This window comes from Equus przewalskii, chromosome 29 (assembly GCF_037783145.1).
Source record: "Equus przewalskii isolate Varuska chromosome 29, EquPr2, whole genome shotgun sequence".
In the NCBI taxonomy this organism is placed as follows: domain Eukaryota; kingdom Metazoa; phylum Chordata; class Mammalia; order Perissodactyla; family Equidae; genus Equus; species Equus przewalskii.
In genome coordinates this window covers 28,283,214-28,297,668 of record NC_091859.1, presented here as the reverse complement: position 1 = coordinate 28,297,668, position 14,455 = coordinate 28,283,214, and the positions used below count along the sequence as shown (strand labels likewise).

The 14,455-nt window shown below is 42.9% G+C and overlaps 2 protein-coding genes across 8 annotated transcripts in view; both read right to left on the bottom strand.

Moving 5' to 3' along the window:
- TXNRD1 (thioredoxin reductase 1) overlaps positions 1 to 14,455 on the bottom strand; it is an 87,905-nt gene that overhangs the window by 44,261 nt on the left and 29,189 nt on the right. The gene's annotated exons all lie outside the window — the stretch shown is intronic.
- Positions 7,035 to 9,160, bottom strand: EID3 (EP300 interacting inhibitor of differentiation 3). Its single transcript, XM_008524923.2, has one exon. It carries the CDS (start codon positions 8,526 to 8,528, stop codon positions 7,317 to 7,319), a length of 1,212 nt encoding a protein of 403 aa, XP_008523145.2. The 5' UTR covers positions 8,529 to 9,160; the 3' UTR covers positions 7,035 to 7,316.

The window sequence follows — 14,455 nt, the reverse complement described above, 5'->3', positions numbered from 1 at the left end:
AATTAGGACCGCCCCAGGGAGAGAAGCCCAGGGCATCCTCACCTACATGCCGATCTATATGGCCAGATTCGTATCTAAAGTTATATGACCGCACAATAACCAGACCCCATCTGCACTGAAATCATTTAATGACTTTTTACATCACCTTTTCTTTTCTCCAGTAAAAATAAGTCACGTACCCATGCCTTATAAAATTAGCCCTAACCCTCAACTTGGGACAGCAGCAGGAGCTCTGACTGCCCGTGGGTCTTGTCCCCACACACCAGCTCTGCCTGCCCATGGGTCCTGTCCCCATGCCAGCGGGGGCAGCAGCAGGAGCTCTGACTGCCCGTGGGTCTTGTCCCCACGCACCAGCTCTGCCTGCCCATGGGTCCTGTCCCCATGCCAGCGGGGGCAGCAGAAGCAGCAGCAGCAGGAGCTCTGACTGCCCATGGGTCCTGTCCCCATGCACCAGCTCTGCCTGCCCATGGGTTCTGTCCCCATGCCAGCGGGGGCAGCAGCAGCTGCTCTGCCTGCCCATGGGCCCTGTCCCCATGCCAGTGGGGGCAGCAGAAGCGGCGGCAGCAGAAGCTCTGACTGCCCATGGGTCCTGTCCCCATGCTATTCCACACTATTCTCTAAATAAAAGAGCACTACTGCCAGATCTTGAGAGTCTAAGAAATCTTTCTTTTGACTCCTCGGCTCACCGACCCCGCATCAACTCTACCACTCTCAAGGCTAGGTGACTTGGGCTAATCACCTAATCCTCAGGAGTCTCTGTTTTTTCATTTTGTAAAATGAAGTTACCATATACCCGTACCTCACCAAACTGCTGAGTTTAAGACAGATAATGCATATTAGCAGCAGCTGATAGGAAAAACCCCTTTGAGTTACTAATTCTCCCCTTCCTAAAGAAGGGGAGCTGCCTGGGGCTAAGTGAAACCTCTGGAGTGTTTTACAGATGTCCCCTGCACCGCCCCCACCTGCAACAGACTGCACAACGTTCTATGATTTTTATTCAGTGTACTGTGGGGACCTGAAATTGGCCACCCCAAGATATGTCTCTTTGGCATCAGGATTATTTGAGGCTGATTGCTTTTGATAAACTGGGACAGGGAAGGAGGCTCTGAGGAATGGAACTTGCCCTTTGTTAGGACACATTTACATTTGTAAGGTAAATCTCTATCTGTCAAAGGTGACTCCCTCTCTGTACCAGGAAGAAGAAAGGAGATGACCTTCTCTCTAGAAATTCTTAATCAATGCCAAAGGCAAGGACTTAAATCTGCATTTTATTGTGCTTGTCTGGTAACCTCCTGTAACTGACTTCCCTCCCCCTCCCAACATTGGCATTTCTTTAAGGATTAAGCATCTTTCCTTAGGCTAGGAACTGATTGCTGAGCTCACCTGTGGCCGCCCAGCTCAAGACAATAGACTTGCCTCCTGCTACACCCACTGATAGCAGACCCACTATGTGCTGTGTCCATCAAGCGCTGTGCTGCAGGGCAATCTTGTGACTATTGTGGGAGGGATATTTCAATCATGTGAAATATCCTGTTTGGGGGTATATAACAACTCTGTGCACCCCACTTCTTCGGTGCCCTTTCTTCCTTCGAGAAGAAAGGCCCCGGGCCATGGTCCTCATAAAGCTTTGTTTAATTTTGTCTTGCTACTCTGTCTCATGTGAATTTAATTCGTTCTCCGGCCAGACGAACCCACATTTGGATGGAGGAAATATCTTCCTCCCCTACAGCACCCAAACACATTACCCTTTCTACAGCATTCCTTTAGGAGTTAGGGGGTTTCTTTCACTAACATCCTAAGACTCCAACACAATGCCCATTCCTTCCATGAAGTCTCCATAAAGTCCCCCAAAAACACTCTTCTTTGTTTTCTTGCAACTCCATTAACACATGCTGTCAGGGCACTTAGCACAGGTGGTTCCAGCCCAGTCCCTTTGAGTCCTTCAAGATTTAGCTGAAAGCCTTTACTTGAGAGCGCTCAAGTCGGGTCATCCTCTGAGATCCCACTGACATCACCACAGAATCTCATCAGCTCTGCAAGGACAGGCATCTAGTCTTTCATCTTTGCATCACAAGTGCCAAGTGTGCATGTATGTGACATTTGAAAATATTTTTAGAATAAAAGACTTGGGTGTTAGTTCCTACTCTGCTATGTATACTGAGAAGCTGGGCTTCAGTTCGGTTTTCTCATCCATAAAAATAAAAGTGTGGAAAACACTGGAAAAGTACAAGGGCTGTGGCACAGTGGATTAGGAGCTTAAATATAGTCCAAATCTGAACCTGACTGTGACACTTACGTGTGATCTTGGGCAAGTTCCTTAAATTCTCCTGTCTGGCTTCCTTGTCTGCAGTGATTACACAGCCTACACCGGCAACTTATGTTGACGACATGCTGCAGCATCCACTGGGGTTGTGCCTCAAGCTTCTTTGTGCTTTGCAAGAATATAGGTCAGGAAAGAAGTAACACTAAATGATGGTTTAAATGCTACAGACTTTCTAGAAGAGAATGGGCCCTGGGCCTAAGCCTATGACAGGAGCGGGCAAACTACAGCCTGCAGGGAAAATCCAGCAGGCCTGTTTTGTGTGTGTGCGTGTGTGTGTGTGTGTGTGTGTGTGTGTGTGTGTGTTTAACAGCCCCTAAGAATGGTTCTTAACATTTTTAAATGATAAGGGGGAAAAAAAAATCAAAAGTAATATTTCATGATACATGAAAATTACATGAAATTCCAATTTCACTATCCATAAATAAAGTTTTACTGGAAAAGAGCACACCCATTTGATTCCATATTGTCTATAAGCTGCTGTTTTTGTAACAACAGCACAGTTGATTAGTTTCAACAGAGACCGTATGCCCCACAAAGCTTAAAATATTTACTATCTGGCTTTGCACAGAAAAGAATTCGCCAATTCCTGACCCAGGGAAATTGTGTCACTGTTGATAGGTGGCGCTAGGCGGGAAGTACCAAACTATAGTACTGAGCAGACGGCAAATCAAAGGATCATCTTCCCGCTTGGGGAAGTAGAGATTCTCGCTACACACTTTTCCTCCAACGAGAACCAAGCAAGTTGATTCTCCAGGACCAACTAATTATCTACATCTTCAGCCATCACACACCTTAAAATATCTAGAGCCAAGGTAGTATTTAACATTTACACTGTAGCAAGTTTTCTGATAAATTACTTAGGACAAACAGATTCCATTTCCAACGTCTCCTCTCGGGGCCTTCCCTTACCACTATTCAAGCAGTTTCTCTTTAGAGCAATCATCACTCACAGGAATACTGTTGTCTCCCCCAGTTACAGGCTGAACAATGGTCCCCCAACATCGAAGTCCGAGTCCCTAGAACCTGTGAATCTATTACCTGTGGAAGGGGCTTCAGTGATGGGGAGATTTTCCAGGATTATCCCAGTGGGCCCAACTCAATCACAAGCATCCTTTTAAGAGAGAGGCTTCCTTACAGCAGTAAATGTGAAAACAGCAGAGGTTGCACTGTCAGCTTTGAAAACAGGAGAAGACTGTAAATCAAGGCATGCAGGCAGCCTCCAAAAACTGAAAAAGGTGAGAAAATAGATTCTCCCTCAGAGCCTCAACAGGATCCAGCCCTGCTGACACTCTGATTGTAGCCCAGAAAAACTGATTCTGGACTTCCAACCTCCAGAACTGTAAGATAATTTGTGTTGTTTTAGCCACTAAATGCTAGTTGGTAACAGCAGCAATAGGAAACTAATATACCCACTAAAATCTGAATTCCCTGGGAGATGGGCCATTTTCTGTCTGCCACTTTCCCCCAGTGCCTGGAGCAGCACCCGGCCCAGTGGGCACTCAAATAGTTATGGAGTATGTTAACAAAGTGCCAATTCCAATCAGTTGGTATTAGAGCCCCAGAACTAAGGCAAGAGTATGAGGAAGTCAGCCTAGATTTAAAGGAAATTAAATGAACCATGACAGAGATTGTCACCACGTCATGTCATGTCATATCACCATGGAAAGACATGGACTTTCTGACCCAGATCCAGACTGAGGCACTAACACAAGTGCTCAGAATAAGCCAGATGCTGCGCTAGATGTTTTATATCTATCATCCCATTTCATCCTCACAATACTCTTCCAAGCATATGTCATTCCCATTTCAGAAATGACAACACAGAAGCCCTTAGAGATTAAGAAACTTCCCCGAGTCAAGAACTGAACCCACTGTGGGGCCTGCCCCGTGACCGAGTGGTTAAGTTCATACGCTCCGCTTCAGCGGCCCAGGGTTTCACCAGTCCGGATCCTGGGCGTGGACATGGCACTGCTCGTCAGGCCATGCTGAGGCGGCATCCCAAATGCCACAGGTAGTAGGACCCACAACTAAAAAATACACAACTATGTACTGGGGAGCTTTGGGGAGAAAAAGGAAAAATAAAATCTTAAGGAAAAAAAAAGAACTGAACCCACTGAAACACAAATCTCTTGCTTGTCTCACTACACCATACCCAGTAATTCATATTTCAAAGTACCTGTCACAAACACTTCCTAATTTTATCCTTACTGTAAACTCAAGGGAGAGGTACTATTCCCACTTAGCAAATCAAAAACCCAAGGTCTGCAGGTTCAATAATTTGCCCAAAGTCTCTAACTAGAATGTTAGAGTCAGGATCTGATCCCATGTTCTTTGATTAGAAAGTGGTTCTGGGGGCCAGCCCAGTGGTGCAGTGGTTAAGTGCGCATGTTCCACTTTGGCAGCCCAGGGTTTGCAGGTTTGGATCCCGGGTGTGGACATGGCACCGCTTGGCAAGCCATGCTGTGGTAGGCATCCCACATATAAAGTAGAGGAAGATGGGCACGGATGTTAGCTCAGGGCCAGTCTTCCTCAGTAAAAAGAGAGCAGCATTGGTAGCTGATGTTACCTCAGGGCTGATCTTCCTCAAAAAAAAAAAAAAAGAAAGTGGTTCTGTTATAAAATTCTAATTTAAAAAATTTTCCATAATACTCCCCTAAAACTCAGTTGATTTTATTGAACCTGTGAAATTTAAGCCACTCTATTAGGAGGAAATCAGCATATTTGCAGTTTGGTTCATCCTTAATCTCTATAATTGAATTATCTATGGGTCAATTCTTCTTTTTTCTTCAAGGTTAGCAGTCGCTTTAATTTCAAAGTGATGAAGCAACCTAGGTGTCAAGACAACCAGCAAAAACAGAAATATGAGGTAAACTTGATTTATATTTTAACAACTTTAACTTTAGAGAATACCCAAAAAATTACCTTCCCCACAAACCTCCACATTCTCTATTAATACTTTTAGTCATCACAAAGTTTCAAATACCCTAGTAAAGACACTAGGCATTTAACAGAACAATCCGCTGGTGAGCAAAGAACTGAGACAAGATCTTTTTGCTATCATTAAGAGCACCTTTTCCTCAAACAGCAAACCTCTGGAAAACCCAAGGAATTTGGTTGGCAGAGACATGCTAAGTGAGGATCAGAGAGCCCAAATGATGCTTCCATGCCGCTAAATCACAGGGTGTAGACACCGCGAAGTTAGCATTCCCTCACACGAAAAACGGGTAGGAACGACTACTTTAGAAATTAACTGGCCAAGTTGCATGAGAAATTTCTCTCTCTGCTATAAACCTCCACTATTACTGGTGAAGAACCTTCTCACACACACATAAGATCTCTCTCCTCTCAATAGCGATGTCACTCATTCAAGCCTTTTGATTTCCCTTCCCTGTACACTACACCAGACTCAGTAGGAAAGTTTATCGTTACTGCTATGCAAAATAGACACTTATCCACTTGCCAAATAATGTTCAATGGTACAATTCTACTCCTATCAACGATTACGTTCCTACAGGGATCAAGAAAAGCTTATAGGCATGCTCACTGCACCTTTAGAAATCGTTTTCTGAAAGACCCAAATTTTTGGCAGTAACCTCCAAATAAGATTGTAATTTATATTCATAAAACAATTGAAAGCAACAAAAAGAAGAAAAAGCCTTAATGGCTTTATACAAAGTAAAGAATATTTGGACAAATTTCATATACTTCAGTTTAATCAGGGGCAGTTTCCAGGCATTTAAAAGGTCCAATTAAGAAATGCAAAATTGGAGGTCAGCCCGGTGGTGCAGCAGTTAAACTTGTGCACTCTGCTTTGGCAGCGAAGGGTTTGCCGGCCGGATGCCAGGCATGGACCTACGCACAGCTTATCAAGCCATGCTGTGGCAGGCGTCCCACACATAAAATGGAGGAAGAGGGGCACAGATGTTACCTCAGGGCAAATCTTTCTCAGCAAAAAAGGGGAGGATTGGCAACAGATGTTAGCTCAGGACTAATCTTCAAAAAAAAAAAAAAGAGATACAAAATTGAATAGTGAATTAATAGTCAAGGCTGTTACACAATGAAACACCACTGATTCCCAAGGATGCTGTGTACTAGCAGAAATTACAAAGCGAAACAAGGGGCCAGAGAAGAAATTAACCAAGTAGATAAAGACTATAACTGGATGTTAAACGGCTTTGTTTGAAATACTCTGACAAAAATATTTTCTACCTCTGAGGATACTAAAAGACGAAGTAATTCAATTTTTGCTCAGTTTAACATTCCAATAGTTTTCTTAAAAATCTTAAGGTTCTCTGGTGCTGTAACTTTTCACAATTCCATACTCCCCTGCCTAGAACACCCTTCCTATCTTTGACCAACTCCTACTCGTCTCTCAGCACTTAATGAACGCCTCACCCACTGCAGTAGAGATCCTCTACTTTTGTTGAGTCTAATCACAGGAGAAACTATTTAGAACATGGATACCACCCACTCACTCATCTTACTCAGTCCTCTTTGCGAAGAAGCACGGCTAAATTTTTTTACACGATTAGCATTGCAGACTCACTGGCACTACAGATAGTCTTTCTTGATCACTGTTTTCACCCACTCTTTCCCGAACGTGGTTAGGAGCCCCATATCGGATTCCCCTGGTTCCCTGTAACAGGGGAAGTAATGTAATACCAATGAGCACTGTAAGTGATTTTTTGGCAAATTATCAAATACTCTCTAATTTATGAAATTCAGAACTGAATTTTATTAACAGTCTTAAAGGGCATTCGAAAAATTTTTCTCATGAACATGCCAGTGTTTTTTTTTTAAATAACAGAAGACCATGACAACCTTATAAACTACCAAGAAAAACACATCGCACAGTAAAACAATTTCTGGTGTTCTTGAAAATACTTTTTTACTTTACAAGAGATACAGTATATGCTTCTGTCAGGATTTTACTGTTCATTTGAGATATGTTAGAAAAGCCACAAAACGCATCCTATACCAAGAACAAAAATCTTCAGTATGAGTTTGTGATCATAGCCTCTGAAATTTCAAAAGCTGCCACAATATTTTTCCAGTCCTCTAAACTCAAAGATATAACTCCCTGTTTCCTGCCATGGGAACTGGGATCATTTCCCTCACCCATTTGGTTAATATTAATTGGCTCTAATATTGGCAGCCTGTCTTGGTCAAGCCTTATTCTTGCAAAACCATCCCTTATAATGAAAGAAACATAAAATATATTCTCCACAGTACGAGAAAAAGAGTTCGGATCAATCACAAACTCAAAATAGGACACGGGAGTATCAGGATACTTTCGAAAGTACATTTGCAACAATCCCAAGATTCTTTCTACTTCTTTTTCTGTCGCTTCTTGATTACTATTCAGGTCCACCTTCCTCAGCTTTGTAGGCATATCCCCGTTTTCTTCCATCTTGTGAACTTTTTTCTGGTGGTCGAGCCGGTGCTTTGGCGCAGAGGGCTCTGACTTGAACGAACCAAAAATAAAGTGGAATGTTTCAGCTCGCAACATCCAGGACGATGCCTCCTTCTGTACCGTCTCCCAGAAGGAAAGAGGTACGTTGTCATCACAGCCACTCAACTCATCCTGTTCATCATCTTCCATCCAGTTTAGACCCACAAACAGAAAGAGGAAGTCACAAAACGCTACTTGATTAAAGAAGCTCGTATTAGAGTTTAGCTGCTTTGCTTTTTCTTTACCCAAATCAGAAGCCAAAACAAGAAACTGGGCATCGAGGGCTGCTTCTCTCGTTCGGCTCACTCCGTCAAACAGGACGTTGGCTTCCTCAAGAGCCTCGGTTAATGAGTCGCTGGCTGTGTTCACTATGTCATCACGGTTCTGCTGCACGTTGTAGATGAGCTGCCAGTACTGCTTGCGGATATTCCGGCATTTCTCCTCGTCAGCCGCAAGCCCTAGGAGGTCTGGAGTGATGCCGGCATCGCCACAGCCGAGGTCGTCAGAGCAGCCGTCAGCCCCCAGCGCCACTTCCACCTTTATGGGTTCTCTCTCTTCCTCCGCCTGCTTCACAGAGGCCGCGCTACCGGTGAAGCTCACCCCCGGCTCTTCTTCTTTCTCCACGCCTCCCTTCAGGAAATCCTTCTCATCAGACATGTCGGCGACTGCTGACGCCCAGCTAACGGCCTTCGCAACGCTTCCGACGACAGCAGAAACTGACGGGGTCAGTTGGACCGGTGGGCGTATGCCCATGCGCACTGGCGCAGCCCGGAGGCCCGGCCCGGCCCGCCCCGCCCCTCGGACGCGGCGCCGCGAGCCCGGGCCCCGCGTTCGCCACGAGTCGGCGGCCGCCCAGAACGCGCCAACAATGGGCCCCGACCGCGCGCCCGGATACCCCGCCCAGCAACAACTGGTATTTTAGCGTTTACTCACAGTGTCATCTAGCTTTCAAAGAATCACCTGGACAATCTTACGACAAAATTGTGGCGGGACTAAAGGTCCTGCGCTTTAAAACATTCGCTGTCATATTGCAGCTAGGTCGACCTCCATTTTCCGTTCTTAATATGATTAAAACGTAGGGTGTCTTTTTGTTTTTTTGAGAACTAAATCTGGCTAGATTATAAACTGCCGGTAAAGCCAAGGATTGTGAAATGCAGAACCTCCATTACAAATAGGTTGAACTTTCAGGGTTCACTTGCAAGGTGGTTGTTTGCAACTCACTCTTCATTATACAAATGCAAACTGAGTTAGTTACTTTCAGGGGCCCTCAAAAGCCAAACCCCCTCCAACCTACCCCATGGGGGAAGGGAGGGTCAGTCTTAGAGGTGGGCCTCTCTGCTAGCGCATGCGCAAAGGCGGGGGGCGGGGGAGCGCGGCGCATATCTCAAGTGAGCTTTGGTTCTCCACCACCCAAGGGTGGAATAAAGTGGGTACGGCCTCTGCAAAAGACCTGTCTATTTGGAAGCTTGCGAAAGGCTAAAGGCCACAGACGAAATGGATAGTAAATCGAAACGCTAAAAAGTGAGCAAAGCTATGATGATTTTAAACACAATCTGCTATAAGTATATAAAAGCGAATAAGGACATGTAAATCAGGCGACTAATCTATGTTGGAAAATGCACCCACTACCTAATTCACTGGAAATTCTCGTACAGTTGGAGAAAGGAGTCGGCTCATTAGTCACATAAGTAGCAAAGTATAGGTAACAATGGGAAGGAATATATTTTGTTTTTAAAGAGAACATGTACACTCTCAACCCACAAGATCAAAAGCTTTTAATCACTGCAACAGGTGCCCCTTTGGGAGAGAAAAAGAGCCCACCACACTGCATCTGTCAACTCGAGTTTCCCTTCCCTTCCTTCCTATGCATCTAGACTGCTCATTTTTCTTTGACATTAGCGGAAAGTTTTTTGCAAATGCATGAACAGCAAAAAATAGTATTAAGTTACTCCAAAATATTTATATTACTATTCGTCCACCATTATTTTTTTAAGCAGGGGTAATTCAGGAAGAAACATGCATTTTTCAAAAGCACCATGCATTACGGTTACTTGTGCACAGATATTATCCTGTTCTCCACAGTGAGAACTTGGTTTTAAATCTTCCAAGCAAAGCTGTTTTCACAGAGGCATTTGAGTATGCACATTTGGATGTATAAATGAATGTAGATGAAAAACTTTGTTCCAACACCTATTGCAAGTTATTTGGCAGCAAAAGATTAATTTCACAGGTCAGTGGAAGAGATCCTACACATTGAAAATAAGTTAACTGCTTTTCAGAAAGTCAGCCTTATCCCTTCTCCGAAATAAAGAAAAAGCAAGAGGAAAACCAAAGTTGGGACCCAGGTTCATCAAAGAGCCATATTTTCCCTCCAAGTCTGGCCAATTACAAACTAATACTTAAACCTGCTTTATTTATTTTTAACAAACTGATTTTATTTTTTTTAAGATTTTTAATTTTTTCCTTTTTCTCCCCAAATCCCCCCACTACATAGTTATATATTTCAGTTGTGGGTCCTTCTAATTGTGGCACGTGGGCCGCTGCCTCAGACTAGCCTGATGAGCCGTGCCATGTCCGCAGCCAGGATTCGAACCCGTGAAACCCTGGGCCGCCGCAGTGGAGTGTGTGAACTTAACCACTCGGCCATGAGGCCGGCCCCTTAAACCTGTTTCAAATCTTAGAAGAAAACACACAGTTAATTCTATGTCCCAAATCCAAAAAAGTTTGCTTTTATAGTTAACCATATTCTTGGGAGTTTCTAATATCCACTTCATATTCAATAAAAGCAATTTATAAAAGAACTCCAAAAGATAAGCTGGCCTTCCCACCATAAGGTACTTATTTTCTGCTGGCTCAGAGCAAAGAAAACAGGCTGACACCAATATGCTCCATACAGACCCTTTCATTTAAGAATTTCAAAATGCTTTAGAAAAATAAATTCATTCTCCCAACCTACTTATAAAATATTATTAATGCCATTTACAGGGATTTCTCAGGAGATAACAGCCCACACAACTTGCTCAGAGCAACAGAACACATCAAGACAAGTATCATTTCTAAATTGTCATTTCCGGCGCTGAATTCATTCTATGCTAGATCTCTGTCCCTAAGAACCTCAGTAACATGTAACTTAGATTGTCCTCAGCAAGTCATGCGTGCATTACATTCTTCCTTTTAAAATCTGCCTTTAGAGCACAAAGTTTAGATGTCGCTGCAAAGTAAAAATGTCAAGTCTCATGATTTTCCCTAATCATTTAAAGAATGGGATTTCTACACCTATGAATCCTTAAGTCACCAAACAGATTTTCTAACGTAAGGTCCAATTACTAGTAATAGTTATATAAATGTGGCTTAAAAAGAAAGAACATTTAGGGGCTGGCCCCGTGGAATGGTTAAGTTCGCGCGCTCCGCTGCAGGCAGCCCAGTGTTTCGTTGGTTCGAATCCTGGGCGCGGACATGGCACTGCTCATCAAACCACGCTGAGGCAGCTTCCCACATGCCATAACTAGAAGGACCCACAACGAAGAATATACAACTATGTACCGGGGGGCTTTGGGGAGAAAAAGGAAAAAATAAAATCTTGAAAAAAAAACCCACTGCATTATAAAAAAAAAAAGGAAAGAACATTTATATAATGTTAGAAACCAATGTGACCTCAATAAAAAATAAATAAAAAGAAGAAACAGCAATACATAAGTTCAGTTATACTGGTAAGCTTCTCTATGACTTATTACAGAAAGCAAAATGTACTAGTTCTTCAAAGAAGTTACTAAGATCTAGCTTCATGCAGGAAGCCTAGTTCAGGCAACCAAGACACACAGCTTGGCCTTCAAGGTAATTTAGCAAACCTCTTCTCCCCTTTTTTCCTCTTTCAGGAGTTGCTGCCAAGGGCTCAGTATGGCCCTTTTTCTTTTCTTCAGTTTTTTTCTCATATTATTTTTCAGTCCCTTTGCTAAGAGTTCAGATTCATTCATTCCCAGCATTCTTAAGCCCTCTCCCATAGTCCCCAGGGCTCACCAAAAACATGGTGGGATAGTGTCATAAGTTACAAGTCTCTGTACAGTCAAATAAGAAGAATTCACATAGGGTGAACTATCTTTTCCAGTAGGGTGTTTGTTGCAGGATCAATCTATAATAGGTGTTTAAGAGACTTCTGAGCCAAGACCAGGACCCCAGTCAGGTTTGAGTCCTGCACTCTAACAGACAGACTTATCTTGCTATTAGGCACCTCCCTAAACTTTCCTCTTCCTTCTTTCACAGCAGTTTTACTCCCCTCATCCTGCCAGGGTATCTATTTAATGTGGAGTTGTGAAGAGACGTGGTAAAAGTCCTAGTCTGATTTGTAATAGGAGCAGGACATCAGGTATATTTTCTCTCTCATCTTAATTTCCTTTAAAGTTATGTTTGTGTGTATATGTTTGCTTTGTTTGGTTTTTTAGTATTAAAGGTAAACTTTGCTATGATCAAGGCAGATAGCTGTGTGTTTTTTAAATGATTTTGTGAAAATGGAGAGTGGAAGGAGGAAAACCCGGGTTCCACTCTTGACCTGTTAGCTCTCAGTGTCATCTCAGGCAGGTCGCCACCCCCTCAGCCTCCAGCGTCCTCATCTGAAAGATGGGAATACGACTACTTACATCCCAAAGTCACTGTAAGTATCGAATGAGGATTATGTGACAGATCTGAAATATTTTCAACTATTGAGTAGATACTTACTAAATCAAATTATCTCGAAGATAGTAAATGTTTAATAAACAGACAGTAAATAGACAAAAAATGTATACAAACTAGTAGCTTCACTTCTGGATGTTGTTTTAGGAAAATAAAAATATTTTAAAGGTTAAATCTGTAAGAAGGAACACAGAAATATATCCCACAATAACAAATACCAGTGAAAAGAAATTTACCATCTAATAAAATAAATCTACTAAGCCTTCAACTAATGGAAATATGTATAGTACTGTGAAGGGAAAACTCTTCTGGATATTCTGAAGCAAGTCCACAAAGAGTCTGAGATTGTAATGCAAAATTATTTATGTATGTTTTTCTCATGAATGGCTCCTTGGATTTCAACAGATTCTTTAAAAAACCCAGTAGTATCCAAAAGAGGCTTTGTATAACCATTCTAGTCAAATAAGATGGCTTTATTAGTGAAGTAAAAGATAAAATCAAAGTCAAGTCCCACAAAAGAATATGGACCCACACACTGAAAGACTTGAGAGTACATAAAACCTCCGCCCGTGCTCTGTGGTCAAAAGTCATACATGTAACAGACACGTCAGAAAACCCAGTACTGGCTGACTTGCCAAGCCTCAAGAACTAACATAAACAAGGGTGTGAGATGAGGAGAATAAAACCTTTCAGTTATGAGAACAATTATCAACGCTTGGGATACCTCAGAAATCAGCAATGACCAGGAGCATCATTTTGTGTGTGTGTGAGGAAGACTGTCCCTGAGCAACATCTGTTGCCAATCCTCCTCTTATTGCTTGAGGAAGATTGTTGCTGAGCTAACATCCGTGCCAATCTTCCCCTATTTTATGTGGGATGCTGCCGCAGCGTGGCTTGCTGAGCAGTGCCAGGTCCACGCCTGTGATCCGAACCTGCGAACCCCAGGCCGCAGAAGCAGAGCATGCGAACTTCACCACCACGCCACTGGGCCAGCCCCAAAAGCATCGTTTTGATAGACTAGGAGTAGGAAAGCACTGGGTAGGTGGCTTTTAAAGGAGGCAGCCTTGAAGGAACTCAGCTTTGGAGGTCTGGGTTCAAATCAAAACTAGTGCTTTATTAGTTTCCTGAGTTTCCTCATTTGTAAAATAAGTCTATTGGATGTCTTCTCTGCCATACAGAATGGTTGTGACTCTGTAAAAAATCGTATGCAAACATTTGTTGACAAATGTATTATAAAATATATACATTACCCTACAGACTCGTGTTAGAGTTAAAGACAGTGTCTAGCTGAACTTGAAAACACAGCTGCTGAATAAATAGGAGCTAAATAGATTGACTTCTCAACTGACCTGGACACATCTGCGTAAACTGCTGAAGGTGAACAACACTGCTATCATCCAGCTCTTTAAAATCCTGAACTGCTTTATGTGCTGGCGAGAATCTCTCCTGAATAACTTAGGGCTCTGTCTCTGATAGAGACAGTCCAACTTCACAAAATCAAGACACCTGGTAGCCAAATCTCTCACATAAGTGAGTCTCCTCTATCCACTCACTCAACAACTATTTACTGAATGCACACTAAGTGTTAAAAAAAAAAAAAAATCAAAGGTATAAAAATAAATCATTTTCTTCCTAAAGGAATGTGCAATTTAGTAGGCACATGAGAATGCAGTCCCGCTCAGCAAGCATCTAATGAATGAAGGCCAATTTGCCAGAGCTATACTAGGAATACCAAGATGTGCATGGGCCCAGCCCTGACTCATGAGCACACAATCACACTAAGGAGATGAGGCATGTATCCCAACAGCAGTAACAGAAAGCCAAGCGCCAGAAGTATGAGTACACCACAGGAACTTCAGACAGGCCTAGATTTCATTCCTAGCTCTGACACTTAACTAGCTGTGTTATCTGGGCATGCTCCTTAAATTCTCAGGGCCTCCATTTTCTCATCTGTAAAACTGGCTAATACCACCTCCTTCATAAGACTATCGTGAGGATTTAATAACTAGGTA

What these genes read in the sequence shown, in the direction of transcription:
- EID3 (XM_008524923.2), bottom strand. Translation starts at nt 8,528, where the DNA reads ATGGGCATACGCCCACCGGTCCAACTGACCCCGTCAGTTTCTGCTGTC.